Source organism: Aquarana catesbeiana, linkage group LG01 (genome assembly GCF_042186555.1).
Source record: "Aquarana catesbeiana isolate 2022-GZ linkage group LG01, ASM4218655v1, whole genome shotgun sequence".
NCBI lineage: Eukaryota > Metazoa > Chordata > Amphibia > Anura > Ranidae > Aquarana > Aquarana catesbeiana.
Window position 1 is genome coordinate 809,151,968 of NC_133324.1, and position 22,621 is coordinate 809,174,588.

General features: G+C 45.2%; 1 protein-coding gene across 1 annotated transcript in view; it reads left to right on the forward strand.

The window, feature by feature from the left end:
* FGL1 (fibrinogen like 1) overlaps positions 1–22,621 on the forward strand; it is a 101,067-nt gene that overhangs the window by 31,486 nt on the left and 46,960 nt on the right. Inside the window, exon 2 of the mRNA XM_073607984.1 lies at positions 1,588–1,660. Within this exon, the coding sequence (XP_073464085.1) occupies positions 1,598–1,660 (63 nt within the window). The 5' untranslated portion in view covers positions 1,588–1,597. The remainder of the gene's footprint in view (positions 1–1,587; positions 1,661–22,621) is intronic.

Genomic DNA, 22,621 nt, shown 5'->3' on the forward strand with positions numbered 1-22,621 from the left:
AAGTGAGGCTTGAGGAGCAGGCTGGCTGAAAGGGAGGCTTGGCTAGCGCTCTGACCAGTTCCTGGTAGATGGACTGATTCAGGGCACAGCTTACCGTTTTTTTGTATTTATTTTTCATTTTTAATCTCCCAATTTAGAAACATGAGATACATGGTTCTCTGCTTCATTAATTTGTTCCTAATATAACTATTCAATTAGTCATCCTATGACCCTGAAAACCGGAAGTGATTCTTACTTGTTGAACTTCCGGTTTGTAGACACTCCCAGTGGGGGTCATCTCCTGTTTATAGAGCGGTGAGGTGAGGGTGGTCCATACCCCAGATGACGGCTCCTTAGCTGAAACATGTCGGGTGGACCCCTCACGATCGCCGCTATTTGATATTTGAGCTCTGTTTCGTTCTTCCAAAATGTGAGTCTGTTTTTTTATTATTTTAATAAACTAGTGTTTTAAAACGTTATTACTCTATGTGAGTTTTGTTTGCTCCTTGCATGGCATATGAAACTACACGTTTGGCTTATGCTGGATTACCTATGGGAGAGGAAGCCGTGCAGACCCCCCCTTTTCTTCCCACCATCTGTTGATGACATCTGACAAGACGCATTTCCCACAACCAGTGGTTATTATGCTTTTTTGACTTGTCTGGCGTACGCCATTTCAGGTCAATTTTTTCCGGTAAGCCTCCTCTACTCCTGGTGTTGGCCCCGGCACTGATGTACAATATATGCACACTTGTGGTCTCCCTTCTGCCCACTCGCCAGATTTGGTGCGTTTAAAATTCTGTGAATACCATCTGGCCATGCATCACCCCCTTTGAACTCTGTTGATGTTTTCTTCACTATTTTTCTACACATTTTTTATGGACTTTTAAAGTTTTATGTTTTTTATGTTTGGTGTCTGGCTCATGGAACCAGCACGGGTTTCTACTAATCACTGGCACATCTGATGATTAAGTATTATTGTGTATTTACTTTATATGTGATCAACACTGATTAATTATTTGACACTATCCATTTTATGGTCATACATTTTCTGGTAGTATTCACCATTTTTATATGTTTTGTATTGTAATACACACGGCTGTGGATGTGATATATAGCACCATACTTTTGTTTGTTTTCTGCCTTGAGTCTATAGGTGTGTTGGCTGCTTTTCACTTTCTTTCTAAACTTGGCGCTGTACTTAATTTTTATTTTTGCTTTCTACACAATATAACTTTAAATGATAAAACCACATATGCATTTTTGATACATTTCTGGTGTGTTTTCGGCATGTGTATCTGTCAAACATGATTACGTGACTCAAAAAATGTACCAAAAATACAACTGCAGTGCATTTTTGATGCATTTTTTACAAATTTTTCTATTCATTGCAGTGGGGAGCTGTGTTTTTGCTGCAGTTTTGAAAGTACACCTAATATGCAGCAAACAGGATTTTTAAAAACGCAGCTGATCGGTGTGAAGAGCTCCTTAGGATTTAAAGGGTTACAGTTTTCATGCATTTTTCTAAAATATAGTTTAGGAATTAGCATTTACCAGCTCTCTGTATGCATTAGGATGTTAACATTATGCCATTTGTTATTTTTCTAGATTTCTTACAATGGAGAGTTATTATTCTCAATATTTTGTGTGCATCCTTGCCTTTCTTGGACTACCTGCAAAGGTAAGTTATTTTTTTTTTCAAGTATCTGAAACTTTTGCACTTTAAAATATATGTAGCCAGGTACTGGGCTATGACAGTATGGGGAAGGAGACATTGCTCTTATTTACTTTGGCCTTGGTGATGTTAATGTTGTACTACACAATACTCCACTGGCCCGCAGGGGGAGATCTGAGTCCAGTGAACCCATAGGCCCCAATGCAGAGGACCTGGAATCCTGGGAGGTGTAGTCTGAAACCACAGCCATGTATTGGTATGTTTGACTCTATGAACTACAGGTCCCAATAGACTTTGTGTGAGTAGGGAGGAGCTAGGGAGAGCTTTTATTGACTCGCCCAGGAAAAGCCTGCTCTCTTGGTGCCTCGGGAGTCCACACATCCAGACCTGTCTGTGTGAGCAGGAGACAGAGCCAGTCCTAAAGAGCTTGAAGTTGAGGGCAAGATCACCGGGAAATCGGCAGCACTGCCAGCCTTGTCGACTTTGTGGGATTGCTGCCAAGAACAGAGCATTCACTAGATTCACTGCTCTGACAGTTTGAGTTGCAGTCACACCAGGAAAGGACTGAAGGAACCCCTTCCACTGAAGAAGCCTACCGCCACCTTGAGCAGTTAGTGAGAGGGCCACTGGCCCAATTTTGTACTGTTTATCAGTAGCCATATTGCTGAGAGCAAGACAATTATAGTACCCAACCATAGCAATTCCATACCTCATTTTCTTCAAGTCCATACCGCACCAGTACCAACTCGGAGCTGTGGTTGTATTGCACTATCATTATATCTAGATCACTCCTATTTTCACCTTGCACTGAACTATTTTACACCTGTTGTCACCTTACTGTATGCAGATTTAAAGGACTACCATAAGTGAACCAACACTCACTTAAAGAGCCCCAACTTTAGTTGGCAGAAGATCAACTTTGTGGACTGCCCCTAGAATCCATCTTGCAGATTTCCCTAATTTCTCCTTCACTGTTTCTGTTGTTCAATTTTGACCATGCCTACCCAGTCGATTTAGGCCTAGCACAGCCATCATCGATGTACACTGGCAGTATAGCTCCTGCATTGTTAGATCAAGTCTAATTACTGCCCACTGCTGCACTTGAGGTGACACTGCTATTGTTTATGCTGATCTGGGCAGTTTATGCCATTTATGCCTAATTCTCACTGTTAGCCATTCTGCATGCTGGACTGTGCTACCACAATTGTCAACTTATTTGTATTTGCTTGGTTATCAACTTTACTGAGTATTTAATACATTGAGTTTACCTTTGCTAACTGCTTAGTTCTTGATAGGAATTATTTGCTGTGTTTCACTGTGTTTGCTTGTCCCTTTTGCTGCACCCGATGTGTCAGAGAGGCTGAGGCTCGTAAGGAGGTAGAGGGAAAGAACATAGAACCCGTCTTAACCAGTAGCTCCTTTGGGGGCAAAGTTACAAATATTATAAGTAATGTGGTTGGAAAAAAATTGAAATCCCTCAAAGTAATGCATAATCTGTTAAAAAGGCTCAGTAATGATTCACCTGCCATCAGGAAAATGCAGAGCTGCCACTAATGACCTTTTGAATAGTCCAACTGCCTGGCTCTTAAAATTACCCACTGGTTGTCAACAACCCAGAGCAGTCATGCAGATAAGGAAAGTCTAAGGCAAGGTTCACATATGTGTGGCTGCGGGTTCATGCCTGGGGTCCAGTCAACGCTGTATCCTGGCCTAGGGCAGCACTTTGCAGGGGGGCAGCATTGAAAGCGTCCCCACCAGCTTGCGCTACACTGTTAGTATAGCGCCAGTCTTATGGGGCGGTCTATACAATATTCCAATCGCACACGTTCCTGGTAAAATAGCACATAAATAGTGGGTGCTGCAGCGATTACCAGTTGGGTTCTGGAAGCATCAGACAAACTTACATCTTCGCCAGCACACCATGGATCAGCAAGAAGTTGTCCAAGAAGGTTTTTAATGAAAAGAAGTTACATCACAAAAGAGGTGCAACGTTTCGGGGCCGCGCAGGACCCCTTCGTCAGGCATGTGATAGGGTGCCAGGCGTCCTTCCTGTAGATCTGTTGCCACGGAGCTGGGCGCATGTGCGTCACACGTGGCGCTACGTGATAGGCTCCTAGGGCTTCCAGCTGACAAGCAGTCGCTGGGTCCTAGAAAACATTATGCCCCGAGCGGGCGCATTAGGTGTATACAGCTGATCGGGTACCATTAGGCATTTGCTGGAGAGGCGATCCGCACTCCATGATTTTTAAATGCCAGTACCCTTAACCTTTTATGTTACTTCTATACACAACAGTTGTTAATACTTTATGGCGGGATTCTGACGTCATTCTGAGTGTACTTCTTTTCATTCTGCACATGTTTTTTTTTGATTGGTGACCACTGTATATATATATATATATATATATATATATATTGTGTCTGACACTGCATCCTATCACATGCCTGATGAAGGGGTCCTGCACGGCCCCGAAACGTTGCACCTCTTTTTGTGATGTAACTTCTTTTCATTAAAAACCTTCTTGGACAACTTCTTGCTGCTCCATGGTGTGCTGGCGAAGATGTACGTTAGTCTTATGGGGCGGACTGGGCTGAGAGGCAAATTAGTCTAGTGCCCCCATAAAGTGGCCGCACTGCTTCCGGTATGCGGGCGGCCGGCATTGTGGGGGAGGGGGTGCCGCTTCTAATTTTGACTGTTCTATCATCCTGGTCCACAAACCTTCCTCACTGTGCTATATGTTTTCTGCTGCACCATTGGCATGGTTATATCTTCTTAGTCCTCTCCATAAAATCAGAAATTTGTGCTTAAAGTAGAACTATAGGCAACACTTTTTTTTTTTCATTTTGGATAGAGTAAGGGAAGTTTATAGCCCATGTCAGTTTATTTTTTACCATTCCTGTCCCATTGCAGAGATTTCCCTTCACTTCCTGCTCCATAGCCAAACAGGAAGTGAGAGGAAATCTATGCAAATTAAGGGAATTCATTGCTCCTCCAGGCCCTCAGAACTAGTGTCCCCACTCAAAAATTTCAGGGTGGGTCTTAAACAGCAAGGGGTGTGGCCTTGACAGGAAGAGGTCGGTCATATTTAAATTAGGGGGTGCACGAGTTTAGTTAGGAATAGGACAGCACAAAACCTAAATACACTACTGGGTCCAGTGTGTGTCTGTTCACTGGTTCATGTGCGATTTAGGTCCGAATTTTTGCCTGAATTCTCACCTGAATTGGACCCAAACACGCACAGAACCCTTTTTGAATGCAGATGGCAGCTGCCCTAGGCCTGTTTCAACCGGCTCCATTGAGAGTCGGTCACACTCGCCTGTCATGCAAATTGTGCATCCAATTCGCATATGTGAACCCGGCCTAAAAAAAGTAGAGGCCCAAATTTCCCTAGTTGTTCTAGGTCAAGCCAGAGGGTCAGCATTGCAGCCAGACAACTAGCTTTTTCAAAAGTTGAACAGTGGTAGTCTCCATATTTCTTTCTGTCAGGCCTATGTTAAAAGCTAAGTCCGTTTATTTGACCATGTTGCATGTTAGTCTCACACCCAAACCACCCCCTCCATTACAGAATACATTTTTTTTTCTCCCCATAAGCTTCTGTCATCTTTTGAATTTGACTTGGCTGTACGTGGCCCTAAGTCAAATTAATGAAATAACTGCAAGTCCTATCTGCCACTGTGAGAAAGGGGCTTGTAGTTCTTAATGGACCACAAGTGTAGTGATGTCACTGCATTTGTTGTTCATTGATACTTCCTCTACCTCAGTACAGACCTGCAAATGGAAAAATAGTCTGCAGGGGCCTGAGCGTTGCACCAGCAATCTGCTGATCTCAGTTTTAATGCTTCGCAGGCTTTATTGAAAAAAAAAAAGTGTAGTTCCATTGGAAGACTTAAAGGATAAGGGAATAAATCTGGGAGCTGACACTGTTGCCTTGTTGTTAAAGTGATAATAAAGTGGTAAGAATGTCAGTAATGAAAGAAAACACTTACAGGCAGCCATTTTTTAACAGAAGAGACCCTAGATCTTTTCTGTCATAAATGTCCGCCCTGCCTGTCAGTCTGTCAGTGTGTAATGTGATCCGAGCTGAAGCTCAGACCACATTTTCTGTGTGTCATGGCGATGGAATTACCATGCGCATGCGTGGTAGTGACGTCACCTCGGCCCAGCCAATCAAGTGGCCAAAAATACAAATCCCAGAAGGAAGACCAGGTGAAGATGGACGCACTGGGGATTGGGGAGAGCCCTTACAGCGCATCACTGGAGGGCTCTTTTTGTAGGTAAGTCTGTCATTGCAGTGCATACTAGTACATTATGACTTAAATCTGCAGGGGAACGATTTTTTCATTTTGCTCTCAAGACTTTACTACCACTTTAACCACTTCCAGTTTGGGCCAATTCTGACATTTCTCTCCTACATGTAAAAAACATCATCCTGGCAGAGGATGGTAAAGGGACCAATAAAACAAGAAGTAAATTTCGTAGAGGGTACTCGGAGACAGATATTCTTGGTAGAAAGCCAAACCTTGTCATCAGGGAGAACTTTGTGACTCATGCGGTGATGATGATCTGCAGCTACTTTGTATTTGGAAGCTGACAGATGTAAATTCTTGAAAACATCTGGCTAGATAGAATTGAATTATCACTGCATCTCTGCAGCTGCAGGCACCGCAGGAGAGATGGGAACAGGAAATGGTACAGAAGGATGGCGGCCATTTACCATGAAAACGGGAGGCTCACCAGAGCTGACATTAGCGTGGTTATTGAGAGCAAACTCTATCTAGAGTAGAAGATCTACCCAGTCATCCTGATGGGCTGAAATGAAGGCACAAAGATACCGTTCAACATTTTGGTTGACCCTTTCATTTTACCCATTTGACTGTGGATGAAAGGCTGAGGACAAGTCCAGCTTGATTCCAAATGATGTGTCTAGAGTTCTCCAGAAGCGAGCTGTAAATTGTGACAATGTGTGAGGGCATACCAAGAAGATGGAAGCCAAACTGACAGCAGAAGGTAGTCCTGGAAGTGGAGTTAAGTAACACAACTACCCAGATAACGGTGGAGCCAGCTGAGGGGATTAGTTCAGAGCTAAATTCCATAGAGATGCAATGCCATGCTTCACCTGGAATGGGTAAAGGTAAAAGGAGACCTGCTGGTGCAGACGTGGAAGACTTAGACTGCACACAAAAAGGAGCAAGCCTGACCATAATCTTCAACATCCTTCCGACGTGAAGGGCACCAGTAGTAACGCTGCAAGAAGGCACAGTTACATTGCTCACCAGGATGTCCTGAGAGTTTAAAGTCATGTCCCCATTTCAGAAGCTTTGAGCGAAGGGTGGGCACCACAAAGATCTTTCTGGGTGGGATACGTGAAGACTGGTGGTGTCTAGGATACGATTGGCAGGAATAATAGGTTACAGTTTAACATGACTTAGCGTCAGTCAGTAACATCAAATGATCTGGACAAGGCATAAGCACAGGCATTTTTAGAACCAGGCCGGAAGGTAATGTCAAAGTTAGACCTGGCAAAAAAGAGAGACCATCACGCTTGTCAGGGATTCAAACAATAGGCGGATTGGATTTACTGGAGGTTCTTGTGATCGGTATAAATCAGTATATGGTGTGGAGATCCCTTCAAGTAGGTGTCACCATCCTTGCAGCGCCAGCTTAATAGCCAGAATTTGCGGATCCCTGATGGTGTAATTTTTTCAGCATCCAAAAACTTCTTAGAGAAGAAGGCACAAGGGTGGAGCTTACCATCATGCATTTGGAGAAGAATGGTCCCCGCTCCAAAAGATGAAGCATCGACCACCAAGAAGAAGGACTGGAGAATGTCAGGACTATGAGAATAGATGCAGAGAGAATAGCTGTTCTGAGTTTGTGGAAAGCCTGAACTGCCTCAGGAGGCCAGGTTCTGGCATTAGCCCCCTCCCTGGTCAAAGAAGTGATTGGGGCCATCAGCAAGGAAACATCAGGAATGAACTGGTGCTAGAAATTGGTGAACCCCAAAAGGCGCTGCGTTGCTGAGGCCAGTTGGATATGGCCTAAAGTTTGGCTGGATCCATAAGAAACCCTTTATCCGTGACTATGTAACCTAGCAAAGGACCCTGGGTTCGCTGAAGAGGCACTTCTCCAACATTGCATATAGGTGCTGATCCCGAAGATGTAGAAGAACTGTACATACGTGCTGGTAATGAGTGTTCAACTCTGGAGAAAAGATGAGTATGTTGTCCAGATACACAATGACACAAACAGAAAAATCAGAAAAAGATCTGAAAAAATGTCATTAACAAAGTTCTGGAAGATGGCTGGGGAGTTTCACAAGCTATTTTCCACTCATCACCCTTTCGGATCCTAATCAGACTGTATGCTCCACGGAGGTCTAACTTTGTGAAAATTCAAGCATCTAAAAGCCTTTCAAAAAGTTCAGAAATCAAGGGAAGCCGGTACCGATTCTTAACTGTGTTGAGACCTCTATAATCAATGCAGGGCCCCAGCAGGACAATTGGACTTGCGAATAAAACCTTTCTGCAGTTTTTCCCAGATGTACTCAGACATGGCTTGAGTCTCAGGAATGTAGAGAGGGTAAAATTGACCTCCAGGCAGAGTAGGCCCAGGTTGGAGGTCAATAGTGCAATTGTAGGGACAGTAAGGAGGCAAACAGTCAGCAGCTTTTTTACAAAAAAAATATCTTGGAATGCCTGAAAATGCCAAGGAAGCATCGGAGAGGCGGTGACCTCAGCCACGGGTAAAGAGAGAGGTGGGTCACCTTAGGGAGGCAAGTCTGATAGCATTGGGACCCCATGACAACACTTGACCATAGTTCCAATCTAGACAGGGTGAATGTTTCTGCAACCACAGAAGTCCAAGAATGATGGGACTAAAAGACTTAGGAAGGATCAGGAAGGAGAGTTCCTCACGATGAAGAACACCGACATGTATAGTTTTGGAGGTCCTAAAGCCAAGGTAGAGCCATCGACTGTGAATACGAAGAGGGGCATCCTTTACCCATTAAGCTGCAGAAGGCAGCACAGTCTGTTAAAGTGATACTAAACACATATCTGCCCCTGTATAGGTACGGAGATAACACAAAAAAACATGTGCATATACACATGCCTTTACAAATAATGTTATCTGTATCTTTTTCATTGCATCCCTATTTTAATTGCAGCACAACCTAGGAGGGAGGGGAGCTACACAACAGCAAGTGACATGTCCTGTGACATTTCTTTAGTTAATCTATACCCTCCTTATTTTCATTAAATCCAGAGACTACTGTAAGTGCTGAACTTCTGGCACTGAAACCTACATTTTCAGCAAAAGTACAGAGATGAGAGGGGGTCACTCATTCTCCACATTATCCATTCATAAGATATCATGCATTCTTTTGACAGAATACAAGGTGTTCTGAGAATGAGGGGACAAGGAGGGCAGATGAAAATCACAATTCCCCCTCATCCAATCACAGAGTTAAAATATTTAAATGACAAGCAACCCAATAAATACAGTTATTAACATTAGTTTATATTAGTATTTGAAAATATACAAAGTCAACATGAATTATGAAGAGAATATGTATTTGTTCTACATGATTCAAGACAGGTGTTTGATTCTGGTAAATGGCCATTCCTTTGTGCAAGCTTTGTCAGATTTGGATTTAAAGAACAATTCCTATTTTGGGAAGTCTTTCTGTGCAATAATCCATGTAGCTGTAGCACTCTCTAGTGTGTGCTAGATTTAAAGATTTAAAGGCAGAAGGTTTTTTAATGCATTCTATGTGGACACACGGAGCTGCGGCTCAGCTCGGGTGCTCCCATAGCAAGCTGCTTGCTGTGGGGGCACTCAGAAGGAGGGAGGAGCCAGGAGCACCGAAGAGAAGAGACCCAAGAAGACGAGGATCTGGGCTGCTCTGTGCAAAACCCCTACACAGAGCAGGTAAGTATAACATGATTATTATTTTTAAGGAAAAAAAACTTTTTTTTAGTATCACTTTAAGGTAGGTTTGTTAGTATAGGAAAAATTTAGTTTGGCTCAGGGCTAAGCCTGAGCTGTGAATCTGGGTCAGGGTTCAGTGAGTAAGGCTGGGTGACTCATCCTGACAGCTCCTCTGGTGCCTCCCCCTGGTCTGGAAGGTTGTAGAAACATCTAGAGCTAGTGGGTGGAGGTTAGGAGGAGCTGTTTGGAATGTTTAGGAGGGGCTCAGCCAATCCCCAGCAAAGGACTGGCAGAGGCAGGTCCACCTCATAAATAGGCATGAGCAAAAATATAATTTTCAAAAAAATAAATAAATAGGCATGAGCCATGCCAGCAGGGGCAATTGAGTGGAAGATGGAGATATAGTGCTGTGGAGGCTGTCGGTGACCCCCAAGGGTGCCCCCTAGTCTGGGGGAGGTGACCTTGGGCCGGAGCTCGGTTTCTGGAAGTATCCTGCCACAACATGGGAAGGAAGCACTTCCTGAAGGCTTGGAGCAAGTGTGAGGACAGTGTGAGTACAGCAACACTACTGGGGAAGATCTCTTGCAGAGTCAGCAGGGTGGGCTGGTGAGAGTCAGTTCTGAGGACTGCTGAGAGAAGTTAGCCTGGAGGGCTAGTGAAAGGGGCAGCTGCAGCCAGGTGGGTTGGCAGTGCCTGAAGAGGTGGTGATGGGACCAGTGGCCTCAGGAGAGAGAAAATGCAAGCTGATCACTTTGTACTGCTACACAACAAGGGACTCTTTGTTGCCTGCAAAAGGCCATTGCTAAATCTGACTGTGCCTGTCAGGTCCATTACAGTGATCCAGCTGGAGTCTGCGACAAGTAAAGTGCTGGAGGAGTGTCAAGGAGGCTGTATATAGACCGTTCAAGAAGATGTCCCTGAAAATGTTATTAAAGTGTTGCTGAAGTCAAGTGGGCATCCCATAACCTTCCATCCCCATCCAAGTTATTAACCCTCAATAAATCACAAAAACAAAAGTCACGGACTGTTCTTTGTCTCTGAAGTGCCTGTGAAAATTTGGTGTGCCTGGCTGTGCAGGGCGGGGGATCCCAGTTTAACTGCGGCTCCTCAAGAGGTGCGTTACATAGCAATAAATGGAGGCTTGTCAAGACAGTGCCACAGTTCCACTCCTTTCTTGTCCTGCTATCAGAGAGACAGGACATGAGGTGAAATCTCCCCAACTGGGTTACAGACAGCAATAAAAGCTATTTACTGTTCTGAAGTCTATCTCAAAAAACCCTTTGGTTGGAATTTGGCCTTAAGCTTATACCTATGTTTGGTCTCATTTGAGAGCAGTGATAGTGGGCCATCAGGCATCTGGGGCTCAAGACTGTCTGTCCCCAGCGCACTGATATGCTCTCTGTAGAAAAGGAGAGTGGTTGCTTCTGGTGAGAAGGAGAAGTGGCCTGTAAGAATTTGCCACGTTGGCACAGTGGTAGCAGTGTGAAGGAGGTGATGGCACTGGCAGCCATAGGCATGTGCAGGGGGTAGGGTTGCCACCTCACCCCTTTAAACCCAAACACATATGAATTACACAGGTTCTGAGGCTAATTTAATTCAGATAAGGCACCAAGTGAGTTTAATTATCTCCCTAATCAGCCACAGAACCTGTGTAATTAATATGTGTTCAGTTTTAAAGGGATGAGGTGGCAACCCTAGCAGGGGGTGTGCTAGGGCATACCTTAATCACCCCCATGTGCATACCTCCCAAGTGCCCTGGATTGGGTGGTACCATCCTGAGATTTGAATGAAATCCCCAGTGTCCTGCCAATTCATGCTTAATCAAAAAGGTTTTCCGGCACTCGGCTCCTATTTTCTGTGTCTCCCATGCAGCTGCGCTTGTCACAGACAGCTACAGAGGAATCAATGCTTATTTATTCCGGGGAGGGGTAGTAAAGGGCTGGCACAGGGAGTAGGGAGGCAGGGCTGTGATTGAGAGCGATTGGCTTTGTATGGGGGAGGGGGCGGGTGCTAAAGGCCGGTGTCTTGCCGAGAAAGGACCCCCTTGTACTGCGCAGGCGCTGCGCTTACGCAGTACGAATGACTAGGAATAAAAAATAGCCGAAGCTGAAAAACTTTTATCAGCTGTACACAGCGCCTGCGCCCTAGGTCCAGGTTCAAGCCCCACCATCCAAGTGGACCTAGAGGGAGAATAAAAAAGTGGCAAGCGCAGCGAGGCCGTGCCCGAAGCGTGGCAAGCGAAGTGAGCCCGCGAGGGGCCCTCTTACAGGTGCCGTGTACAGCTGATTTTGATTCTATTTCGCTTCGGCTATTTCCGCCGGCTCCTACTGCGCAGGCGCAGGGGGGTCCTTATCCGCCGAGAGGAACTTTCTCGGCAGAACACCGGTGCGGCAGTGGGGGCTACAAGCCAATCACAGCCCCGCTTCCTACTCAACGTGGCATCCTTTTGCACCCGCCCCCTCCCTGGCATAAACAAACAGCGTTTCCTCTAGCTGTCCGTAACAAGTGCAGTTGCAGGGTAGACACAAAAAGAGGATTCACTTATGTCTGTTCTCTCTGGGACTCTTCACAGTACTCGAGGTAGTGCAGCTTTGGCTCTTCTTCCCCTTCTCCTATTCCTTGGTCCAATGGGTGGGGCTATGAGTAACTTAGGTAAGTTTAGCTTCTCCTACTGGACCAGGGAATAGGAGAAGGAGGAGAAGAGTTGGAGCAGTATCCTGAGTACTGTGAAGAGTCCAGTGAGAAGGAGAACAGTGCAGAGGCGAAACAGACAGTTACTACTGTACACTGTGTCAAAGCTGACTCCTGACCTCTGGCTTACTAAGCACTGACCTCTAAATTCTGCCTTAGCACTAACCTCTGAACTCCGCCCCACTTAGCACTGACCTCTTTCACACTGGGGCTGCAGCTGCGTTCACGATAAAGTGTTGGTTTTAGCGGCGCTTTACCGTTGCTTAAGTGTCGCTTTTCGGACGCTAGCAGGACACACACAAAGAAGGGGTTAACCACTTCCTGCCCAGCCTATAGCAAGCATGACGGCCGGGTGGTGGTCCTGTTAACTTGACTGGACGTCATATGATGTCTTTCAGGACAACGAGCCGGCGCACATCCATGGGGGCATGCAGCGTGGCAGTCGGTGTTGCGGTGTGCAAATCTGACACACCGCAACTCCAATCTAGGTAAGGAGCCTCTGACGGAGGCTCCTTACTGTTGGAGATACAACAGATTTCAGCTTAGCCTATTAACTGCAGTTCTCAAACAGGACACTAGATGTCGCTAATGCTCAGTGGTATGCTGTGCTGTGCAGTTTTCTATGATATGTTGTATTTCCTGTGCATAGTGTTGTACTTGTTGGTTTCTTTTTCCTGTCTGTGTTCTTCTTACCATGTGAGGTGATATCTGTGTACTTCTTGCCAGTTATGTTCCAATAAAGAAGTCAGTTCCTGTTACTCCACAACGTCTGATCTGAATTGACTCTGTTGCACCTAACAATCGCACTCTGCAACAGGTTATGGGCCCAGTGTCCGGATAAAGTCATACAACCAGGTGCGTCCCAGGCAGAACAAAGCCTTGAACGGAAGACAGTGTGGCTGATGCGGAGATCGACATAAGGAAGGTTTCCAGTGACATCTCCTACAGACAAGTAAGACTGTTTGTATATAAAGGAGGAAAAAAAATGGCTGGAAACTCAGAGCTTAAACTCTCAGTGGCCAAGCTGAACAATGACAATTATCAGTTATGGAAGTTCAAAGTGGAAATGCTATTATCCAGAGATGACTTGTGGGAGGTTACCACCACAGAGAGGCCACAGGATAATAATCAGGACTGGGACAAGAAAAACAGACAGGCACGGGCCACCATAAGCTTACTAGTGGAGGATGATCAGCTCATTCATATACGTCATGAGGACACAGTGAAAGGCATGTGGGACGTACAGAAAAAACTGCATGAAAGATCCAGTTTAAACAGCAAGCTGTTTTTGCTGCAGAAACTTTACAAAATGAGACTTGGCAGATAACAGGACATGCAGGAGCATAAAAATGCAATGCTGGAAGTGATTGCGCAGCTCAGATCAATCGGGGAGAATATAACAGACAGTCACACTGCAGCCATGTTGTTATGCAGTTTGCCTGATACATATACTGCACTAATCAATGCACTGGAGACACGACCTGAGACAGATCTGACGCTAGCATTTGTAAAAACCAGGCTCATAGATGAGTATCAGAGAAGAAAGGAATTAGTGCATGACTCCACAGAAACCGACATCAAAACCGCTCTTAAAGTTACAGATGCAAAGTTACACAGGAAAGAGACCAGAGTGTGTTTCAGATGCCACAAACAGGGACACATAAAGAAAGACTGTACTATATGGAAAGCAGAGCAAATGAGACAGCGTCCCTCTTATGCTAAACAAAAGGTCAAAACCATAATCAATGATCCATGGGAAGGAAACTGGAATGCCACATTTAAAATGACAGGCAACAACAAATGCCAAGGCTGGTGCATCGATTCCGGGGCAACCAGTCACATGACGAGTGATAAAAGTTTCTTCACAGAACTTGATCTGAACAACAAAGAAACTATTTATCTCACAGATGGAAGCAAAATACATGCAGAACGATATGGGCATGGAACCCTTGTATGTCCGGATGATGCGGGACACAATTTAGCCATACCAGTGAAAGATGTGCTTTATGTTCCTAATCTAGAAGGAGGACTCTTATCTGTGAAGCGTCTAACAGCCACAGGACTCACTGTGAAATTCCAAGGTGACAAGTGTTCTATTCTAAACAGCAGGGGCGTTGCTAGGGGGTGGCTATTGGGGCTATAGCCCCGAATCTGGGGCCCATAGCCCCGAGTCTCTTGCCGCAGGGTCCCTGCCTAACCAGCGGGTTGCGGCTGCTGTGGCAGGTGGGCTGGCTGCATTAGAGAGGCGGAGGAGAGGAAAGAAGCAAGCTCTTTACAGCTGGGCCTCTTCAATTTGGGAGCGAGGTGCGGCGAGCAGCAGAGAGATGACATAATCTCTCACTGACCGCCACAAATCTGCGCTCTTCTGCCCTCACAGCACGGTCATCGTGGAGCTCCACTTTGCAGCCAGACACCCTTGCTTTAATGTCGGAGGTGCGGCGGGGAGCAGCGAGATAACATCATCTTTCACTGCCCAACCCGCATCACCGCTCTCCTGCTTTGGACCAGTGCTGTCAGCCTGCCACCAATGCAGCGTCAATGCACATTTGGTGCCACTGGCTGGCATGGCAAGTGACAATCCACATCAGTTGGCAAGTGACAACCCACATCTGGTGGCCAGTGACACGCCCAGGGCTCCCACTGATTCTGCAGTATGGTGAGTTGAATCACTTAATTATATATTAGAATGTAACAATAGAAATAATGCACTTCAATCACCCTGACACCATATCAACCATTATGCCATGATGATTGAAGCACCAACACCAGCCATCGCCCCAGAAAAATTGCTTACCACTGTCCCCCCCCCCCCCCCCCGCGGGCATGCAAAAAGTTTGGTGACCACTGCTATGGGCTCTAGCCCCAGATCTTTTGCAGACCTAGCAACGCCCCTGCTAAACGGCAAAAAGACAATAGCAAGTGCCAAGCTGGATGATCATCTATATCAGCTCGACACAGTGAAGGAAAAGGTGAGACTATGTACACACAAGCACAATGACTGTATACATATATGGCACAGATGTCTAGGTCACAGACACCCAGAATGCATACAGGAACTACAAAGGAGAAATCTGACAAGGGATCTAACAGTATCCCCTTGTCCAGTTACTGTTAAGTGTGAATGTTGCATTAAATCCAAAGCAACAAGAGCAACACTTCCCAAAGTCAGTCAGAAGAGAGTTTCAAGACCACTTGACTTAGTTCACAGTGACGTGTGTGGTCCTCTAAACCACCCACACCTGGAGGCAACAGGTACATAGTGACTTTCATGGACGACTATTCAAGATACACAGTCACCTACCTAATGCAACACAAGAGTGAAGTTTTCGACAAATTAAAAGACTATATAACAAAGTCCAGTAACAAGTTTCAGAGGAAGCCTCTCATACTTCGGAGCGATAATGGAGGTGAATTCACAGGAAGTAAGATACAAGAGTACTTAAAACAGAATGGAATAGAACATCAAAAGACAGTCCCGTATACACCAGAACAAAATGGAGTAGCTGAAAGAAAGAATAGAACTCTGACTGAAATGATCAGATGTATGCTGACAGACTCTGGACTACCACAAAAATACTGGGGTGAGGCAGCCATGACAGCTACATATTTGCAGAACAGACTACTTTCCAGAACAGTGGAGAAAACCCCATATTAACTATGACACAATGAGAAGCCAAGTGTAAAACACCTAATGCCCCGTACACACGGTCGGATTTTCCGATGGACAATGTCCGATCGGAGCGTGTTGTCGGAAATTCCGACCGTGTGTGGGCGCCATCGGACATTTTCCATCGGATTTTCCAACACACAAAGTTGGACAGCAGGAGATAAAATTTTTCGACAACAAAATCCGATTGCGTCAATTCCGACCGTGTGTGGCCTGTTCCGACGCACAAAGTGCCACGCATGCTCAGAAGAAATTCCGACACGGGACAGCTCGTTCTGGTAAACGTAGCGTTCGGAATGGATACAGCACTTTCGTCACGCTGCAATGTTCAAAATGGTTTAATACAGCACACTCTCTTCTTCTTTATAATGTGACAAGAATTAAGTAGTTTTGCTGCTCATATTCACACACACTTCTCACAAACTTATTTCGTTACTATTTATCGGGATTCCCTCAATATATTTTGATTTCTCACATCTGACAACAACATTTTTTGTTTTTTTTGGACTTTAATGTAGATTCTTTTTTTGTGTTTCTCTTTTTTATTTTTTATTTTTTTGGTGATTTTGATTTGTATTCCCGAAAATGTTTGTGTGTGTTTTTGGTGACAAGTTCCCACAACACCATTGATATGTTGTTCTATTAAATCTGTAGGAGATTGTTTGGTGTTGTTGTCCCTTGTTAATTTCACATTGTACTTTAGAAATGTACCTGAATCGTCACCAACAAACTGTCCTTTTTGGATGAAAACACACACAGGAGAGTAGAATTTACCCAAAAAAATTTTAGTAAGGGCTCACAACTATAAACAAAGAGGGAGGCAACGCTGGAGAAACTGCAGAAGTGGGCGAAGCCTGGGACCCCCAGGGCAGACATCAATTATTTAAAAGCAAAATTGGTGGCCTGAGGAGTCCATATCATAAGGGAGGGCAGTGTGGTCCAGAAGTCCCAGAGATCCGGAAAGCAGCAGATGACATCTGTGTCCCCAGGCTGTGGTCATACGAGAGACTGCATCTTCTGTCAGACCAGACTGAACCCAGGGCCATCACTCTTTGGTCTTCCTTCCACGCTTCCTTACAGGCTTTGGCTGTGGTGGTGGAGTTGTGGCAGCAGGAGGAGGAGGAGGATCGTCCCTCTCAATGACATCCGTCTTGTGTGTCAGTTCCCCACTCTCCCCCTTACGAAGGACTTTATAAATCAGGTCCTCAGAGATCTTGCGTTGACCCTCCTGTATGCCCTGCAATTTTGTGGCAGCCATGCAGGCAAAGGCCTCTTCAGGACTGGGGAAGGCTCTGAGGGACGCAGAAGCCTCCTGGATCAGCCTGTACGCTGAATCCTGCACGGGACTCGGAGTGGCCTTCCTGGCTCGTTTATATGGCAGGCGGAGGGGAGGGACCTGAGACTCAGTCAGGCTGCGACTTGTCCCAGGCTTCTCTTGGCTGCCACTTAGCCCCGCCTCCTCCTGGCTGCCACTAATCCCCGCCTCCTCCTGGCTGACACTAATAATCCCCGCCTCCTCCTGACTGCCACATTCCACAGCCTCCTCCTGGCTGAGGTCTTCCTGTGTATGAAAAAGGGACATAGTTTTAGTTTTTTTATTCATCAATCACACACAATTTTCACCTCCTGACTGCTGCAAATTGAATGTTAACAAATATAACAGACTATCCTTCTGAGCCCAGCAGTTTTCATTCTTTTCCCAATTTTGGGTGCCCACTACTGTCTATTGATATGTAAAGCACTTTTTTTAATCAGCAATTAGTGATCAATAATAACATCTAATAAACATCATTTATTTATTGCCCAGAAATCTGTAGAAGAATGCTATACCTGACTCCAGCTGGGCTCCTCCATTTCTTCCTGGCTGGAAGGCCCAGGTTGGCCATCGGAAGCCTCAGCTGGGGTGGAAGGAAGAGTGGAGAGGGATTCCCTGACTTCAGTGTGGTCTGACAGAAATCGCAGTCTCTCATAGTACCACAGCCTGGGGACATAAACGTCATCTGCTGCAGCTCCGGACCTCTGGGAATCTGTGACCTTCTTGCGCTCCCTAAGATAAGTGCTCCTCAGGCCACCAATTTTAGCTTTCAAATAAGGGATGGTTGCTGTGGGGACCACCGGCTTCACCAACTCCAGCAGTTTCTCCAGCGCTGCCTGCCTCTTCTGTTTGTGATTATAGTGGGGGTGTCTCACTTGCCACAGACAGGGCAGCTCCCTGTACCTGTCTATGAACAGGGGCAGGAAATTGTGGTCGTTGAACCCATCCATTTTCTCTGTAAGACACAACACAAGACAAAGCCTAATGTCAGGCCAAACTCCCCTAATCTTGTTACAATATAGGCTTCCATTTCGAAGCAGTATAGGCCCAAGTTTAGATCCTACCTTCGTTAGCACGATTGGCGTCTCCGATGCTCCTTCCTCTGCTCACAGATCGTACGTAAGACGCGCGCGTTACGATTTATACACACTGCGCATGCGTATAACTCCGCCCGCCCCTGACGTTCTTTCTAGTCTATTCCCCGCCCCTTTTCGTTCGGCGCAGTGGGGGAAGAGCACATGGCGGATAGACAGCAGGATCGTGCTAATTGTAGCAACGAGGAGGAGGAGGAGGAAAGGCTGGAGCCTGAAACGTCCCGATCCAGAAGGTGATTAAAGGACTCAAATATGTCCTTTGGGGAGATGTTGGAGATGGTGGACATCCTGAAGAAGGCCGACTATGATGGAAAGTATGGGCCTTACCCCAACCCCAATGTCAGAAAGGCCAAGATCATGGCGAAAGTGGTCAGGAGTCTGCACCGGAAATTCGGGGTACGACAATCGAAAGATCAGCTCAGGAAGCGGTGGTCGGACCTGAAATTACGAGAACACGAGCAGTACAGAAAGATCCGGAGATTGCTGCAAAAAAGTAAGTAGTTGTACTGTGTTCCTATTCTTTATGTTTATTACGTTCGTGCTGCTCCATGTGCTTTTAGGAACTGTTGTACAGTTTAAAATGGCAACTTTCATGTTCATGGGCACATTATTCGTTCGGATCACACATTGTTATTTCGGACGATAAAATACCATTGTTTAGGCCATATGCATTTGGCCACTATTTTGACGCCCTATACTTGTCTTCAAAGAATTGGGTTGTGTAGATGGCTTTGTTACTAGAATGAAATGCAAACTAGATTGTGTGTAAGGAGAGGACACTGAGCAGCTGTTTTCACATCTGGACACTGGAGCACTAGTGTGGGACACAAGAACACCATTTTTATTAGGGGGGGCACACAGGTGCTCCAGTGTATACTATAGGGGGGGCTACATCTGTGAAGCTTTTACCAAACAGGTAAAGTATTGCAGCTTGACAAAGCACACTAAAAAAGCTACATCTTGGAACTCTGCTAAAATAGACAATTGTACCCCACTTCCAAGCAATGTTTCATCTTTATAGTTCTGACATTAAATATCTGTGTGCTAATTATACCATTTTTGTTTTACATAGGGGAGAAAAGACTCGGAGGACACCCCTCATCCAAGGAGACCAGAGCCCCCCCCCCCTGGAAGAAGGGGAAATCTCCCCAACACAAGATGAGCAGGAGTGTGGAAGACGTGGTGGAAGTAGTCACCACAACGGGTGAGTGTCTGCGACCACAGGCTCAGATAAGAGATGGATGGCGGCATATTTTTTAGACCTAATTTATTTTGGGTTTCCTCTCTTTTTAGGTGATCGTGAGGTTGTGGATCCAGATCCTTTCACATCCGAAAGTGCCCAGATCGTGATCGGGGAGATCATGGGGTGTAATTTACAATTGGAAAACATCAAGCAAAACATCAATGATGTTATTCCAAAATATAAAAACATCATTGATGTTTTGGGGCGAGTTTAAAACCCCTCCAAATCACTTTCTTCTTTTGTGTGCTACAATGTGCTAAATGTTTTTGTGATTTTTCCCAAAGCCAAATTTGGAGGATGCACACAGTGTGCCAACATGTGCTATCTGCCATCACGGAGGATCAATGGACGCGTTTTGGGGGTGCAACACCTTCCTCAATAATAAAGTAGCGGTGAGGAAGGGCTTTTTCCCCCAAAACACATCCCTTGATCCCCCGTGATGGCAGCTAGCACATGTTGACATTGTGAAATTTGTGTGCATCTTCCAAATTTGGCTTTTCCAGGGGTGATTTCCCCCCATCTGAACGCAATATCAAACACAGTTCTAAATACTCATGTCTGATATTGCCTTCCAGTTCTACCAAATGTGAACTTTGTAAGATCAAGATTTGTGTCTTTCTTGTGGGTTTTACACAGGCCTGTTTTCTATAAAATGCACATTTTGATTTAGGATAATGACACCACAAAAATTGTTATACAACAAACATGTTGGTTTGTCAGAAAAACCTTTGGTAAATGCACATGTGATTGTGCAGGTATTAAAAAGATTGTTCATCAAGAATGTGTGGATTATTGTCTCAACGCTACAACACTTTTGCGGTGATGTAATAATTGTTGTTTTATGAGAAAATGGGGTTATTTCCTAAGGGCAAATCCACTTTGCACTACAAGTGCAGTTTCAGTGCAGTTGCAAGTGCACTTGTAGTGAAAAGTGTCTTTGCATTTAGTAAATAACAGCCAACAGTGCTTTGTATAAGGTTACACAATCACAACATTTTCTGCACTCCACACATTTCTGTCAGGGTCAGCTCAAACAAACACAAGCAGTAAATGTCCACAAAGAAGAGCCTGGGGGGAGATGCCTGTCGAGAACTTGAGGTCCTGCAGGCTTCTCCCTGTGGCCAAATACCGCAAGGTAGCGACCAACCTCTGCTCCGGAGTGATGGCTTGCCTCATGCAGGTATCCTGCCTGCTAATATAAGGGGTCAGCAAAGCCAACAAACGGTGAAACACGGGGTCCGTCATCCTGAGAAAGTTCCTGAAATCATCAGGATTATTCTCACGGATCTCACGGAGCAAAGGCATATGAGAGAACTGGTCACGCTGGAGCAACCAATTCTTGGTCCATGAACTCCTCCCCACCCTGTTCATGGACTGGACTTGTGTCAAGGTCAGGACCCCAACACCAAGCCCCCGCACAGCACGAACTCTACGAGGAGTACGCATACGAAACATGGCTAGAAAATGGTCGGCTGCTCAGAACGAAGTAACAGAACGCACTGAAGAACAGCAAGGCCTGTGAAGAGCGACCTGAAAAACAGCAACGAGCGGGCAAGATCGCACAGAAAACTCCGATATGAACTGACTGCACGCACTGAAGAGCAAATACAAACCCACAAGCACAAACTGAACGGCAGAAAACGATCTGAAAGCCACGAGTCTGAAAAAGCGCGAATCGTCTCTCACCAAACTTTTACTAACACGAGATTAGCAAAAGGAGCCCAAAGGGTGCCGTGCTTGGTTCTGAACTGGCCTTTTCTAGTCTCGTCGTACGTGGTGTACGTCACCGCGTTCTTGGCGATCGGAAATTCCGACAACTTTGTGCGACCGTGTGTACGCAAAACAAGTTTTGAGCCAACATTCGTCGGAAAAAATCCTAGGATTTTGTTGTCGGAATGTCCGAACAAAGTCCGACTGTGTGTACGGGGCATAAGAGTTTTTGGATGCAAAGCATTCATCTACATACCTGAAGAAAAACGCACCAAACTCCAGAACAGAGCGTTTGAAGGTATCTTCGTTGGATACAGTGACAATGTTAAGGGTTACAGAATCCTAAATCCCAAAAACAACAAGGTTACCATTAGCAACAGCATAACTTTTGTTGAAGATTTAAGAGACAATGTAATGACAACAGTAGAAACGAGAATAGAAGAGCAAACTGACATTGATCAGCCCATCTCTGTAACTTCCGAACAAACAGTTGAAGTAAGTGCAGACTCAGCCAGCACTGAAGAGCAGAAACAAGAAGACTCCGACACAAAAACGAGACGTTCAACAAGAGAAAATACCGGTAAACCACCTATACGTCTCTCCTACAAAGCAAGTACTGCCAGTATCAACGAACCTGCGAGCTGGGAAAACATATCTCAACTTCCAGAACAAGAAGCACGTAAATGGATAAAGGGTTCTGAGAAAGAGATGAAATCCATGCATGACACCAAAACATGGACACTTACAGAACTACCACCCGGAAGGAAAGCCATAGGCTGTAAATGGACTTTTAAAGTGAAATACAATGCAGATGGCACAATTGAATGGTACAAAGCAAGACTAGTAGCCAAGGGTTATTCTCAAAAATACGGAGAGGACTATGATGACACGTTTGCACCAGTAGTCAAGCACACTACAATACGGACTTTACTGACAATATCCGCCATAAGGAAAATGCAAGTGAAACATTTTGATGTGAAAACCGCGTTTCTACATGGCGATTTAACAGAAGATATTTACATGGAACAGCCGCCAGGATTCAAAGACAAACAAAGGTCAGACCTAGTATGCAAACTTCGCAGGAGTATATATGGTCTAAAGCAAGCAGCCAGGGCTTGGAATATAAAAATAAATGAAGTGCTTACACATCAAAACTTTCTAAGGAGTAAAGCAGACCCCTGCTTATACACAAAGAAATTGGCAAATCGATGGGTCTATATGCTCATTTATGTGGATGATATCCTGATTTGTTTTGAGCAAGAAAGGGATGAAGCAGAAATACTGAAAAAACGAAATCAGCACTTTGACACCAAAGATCTT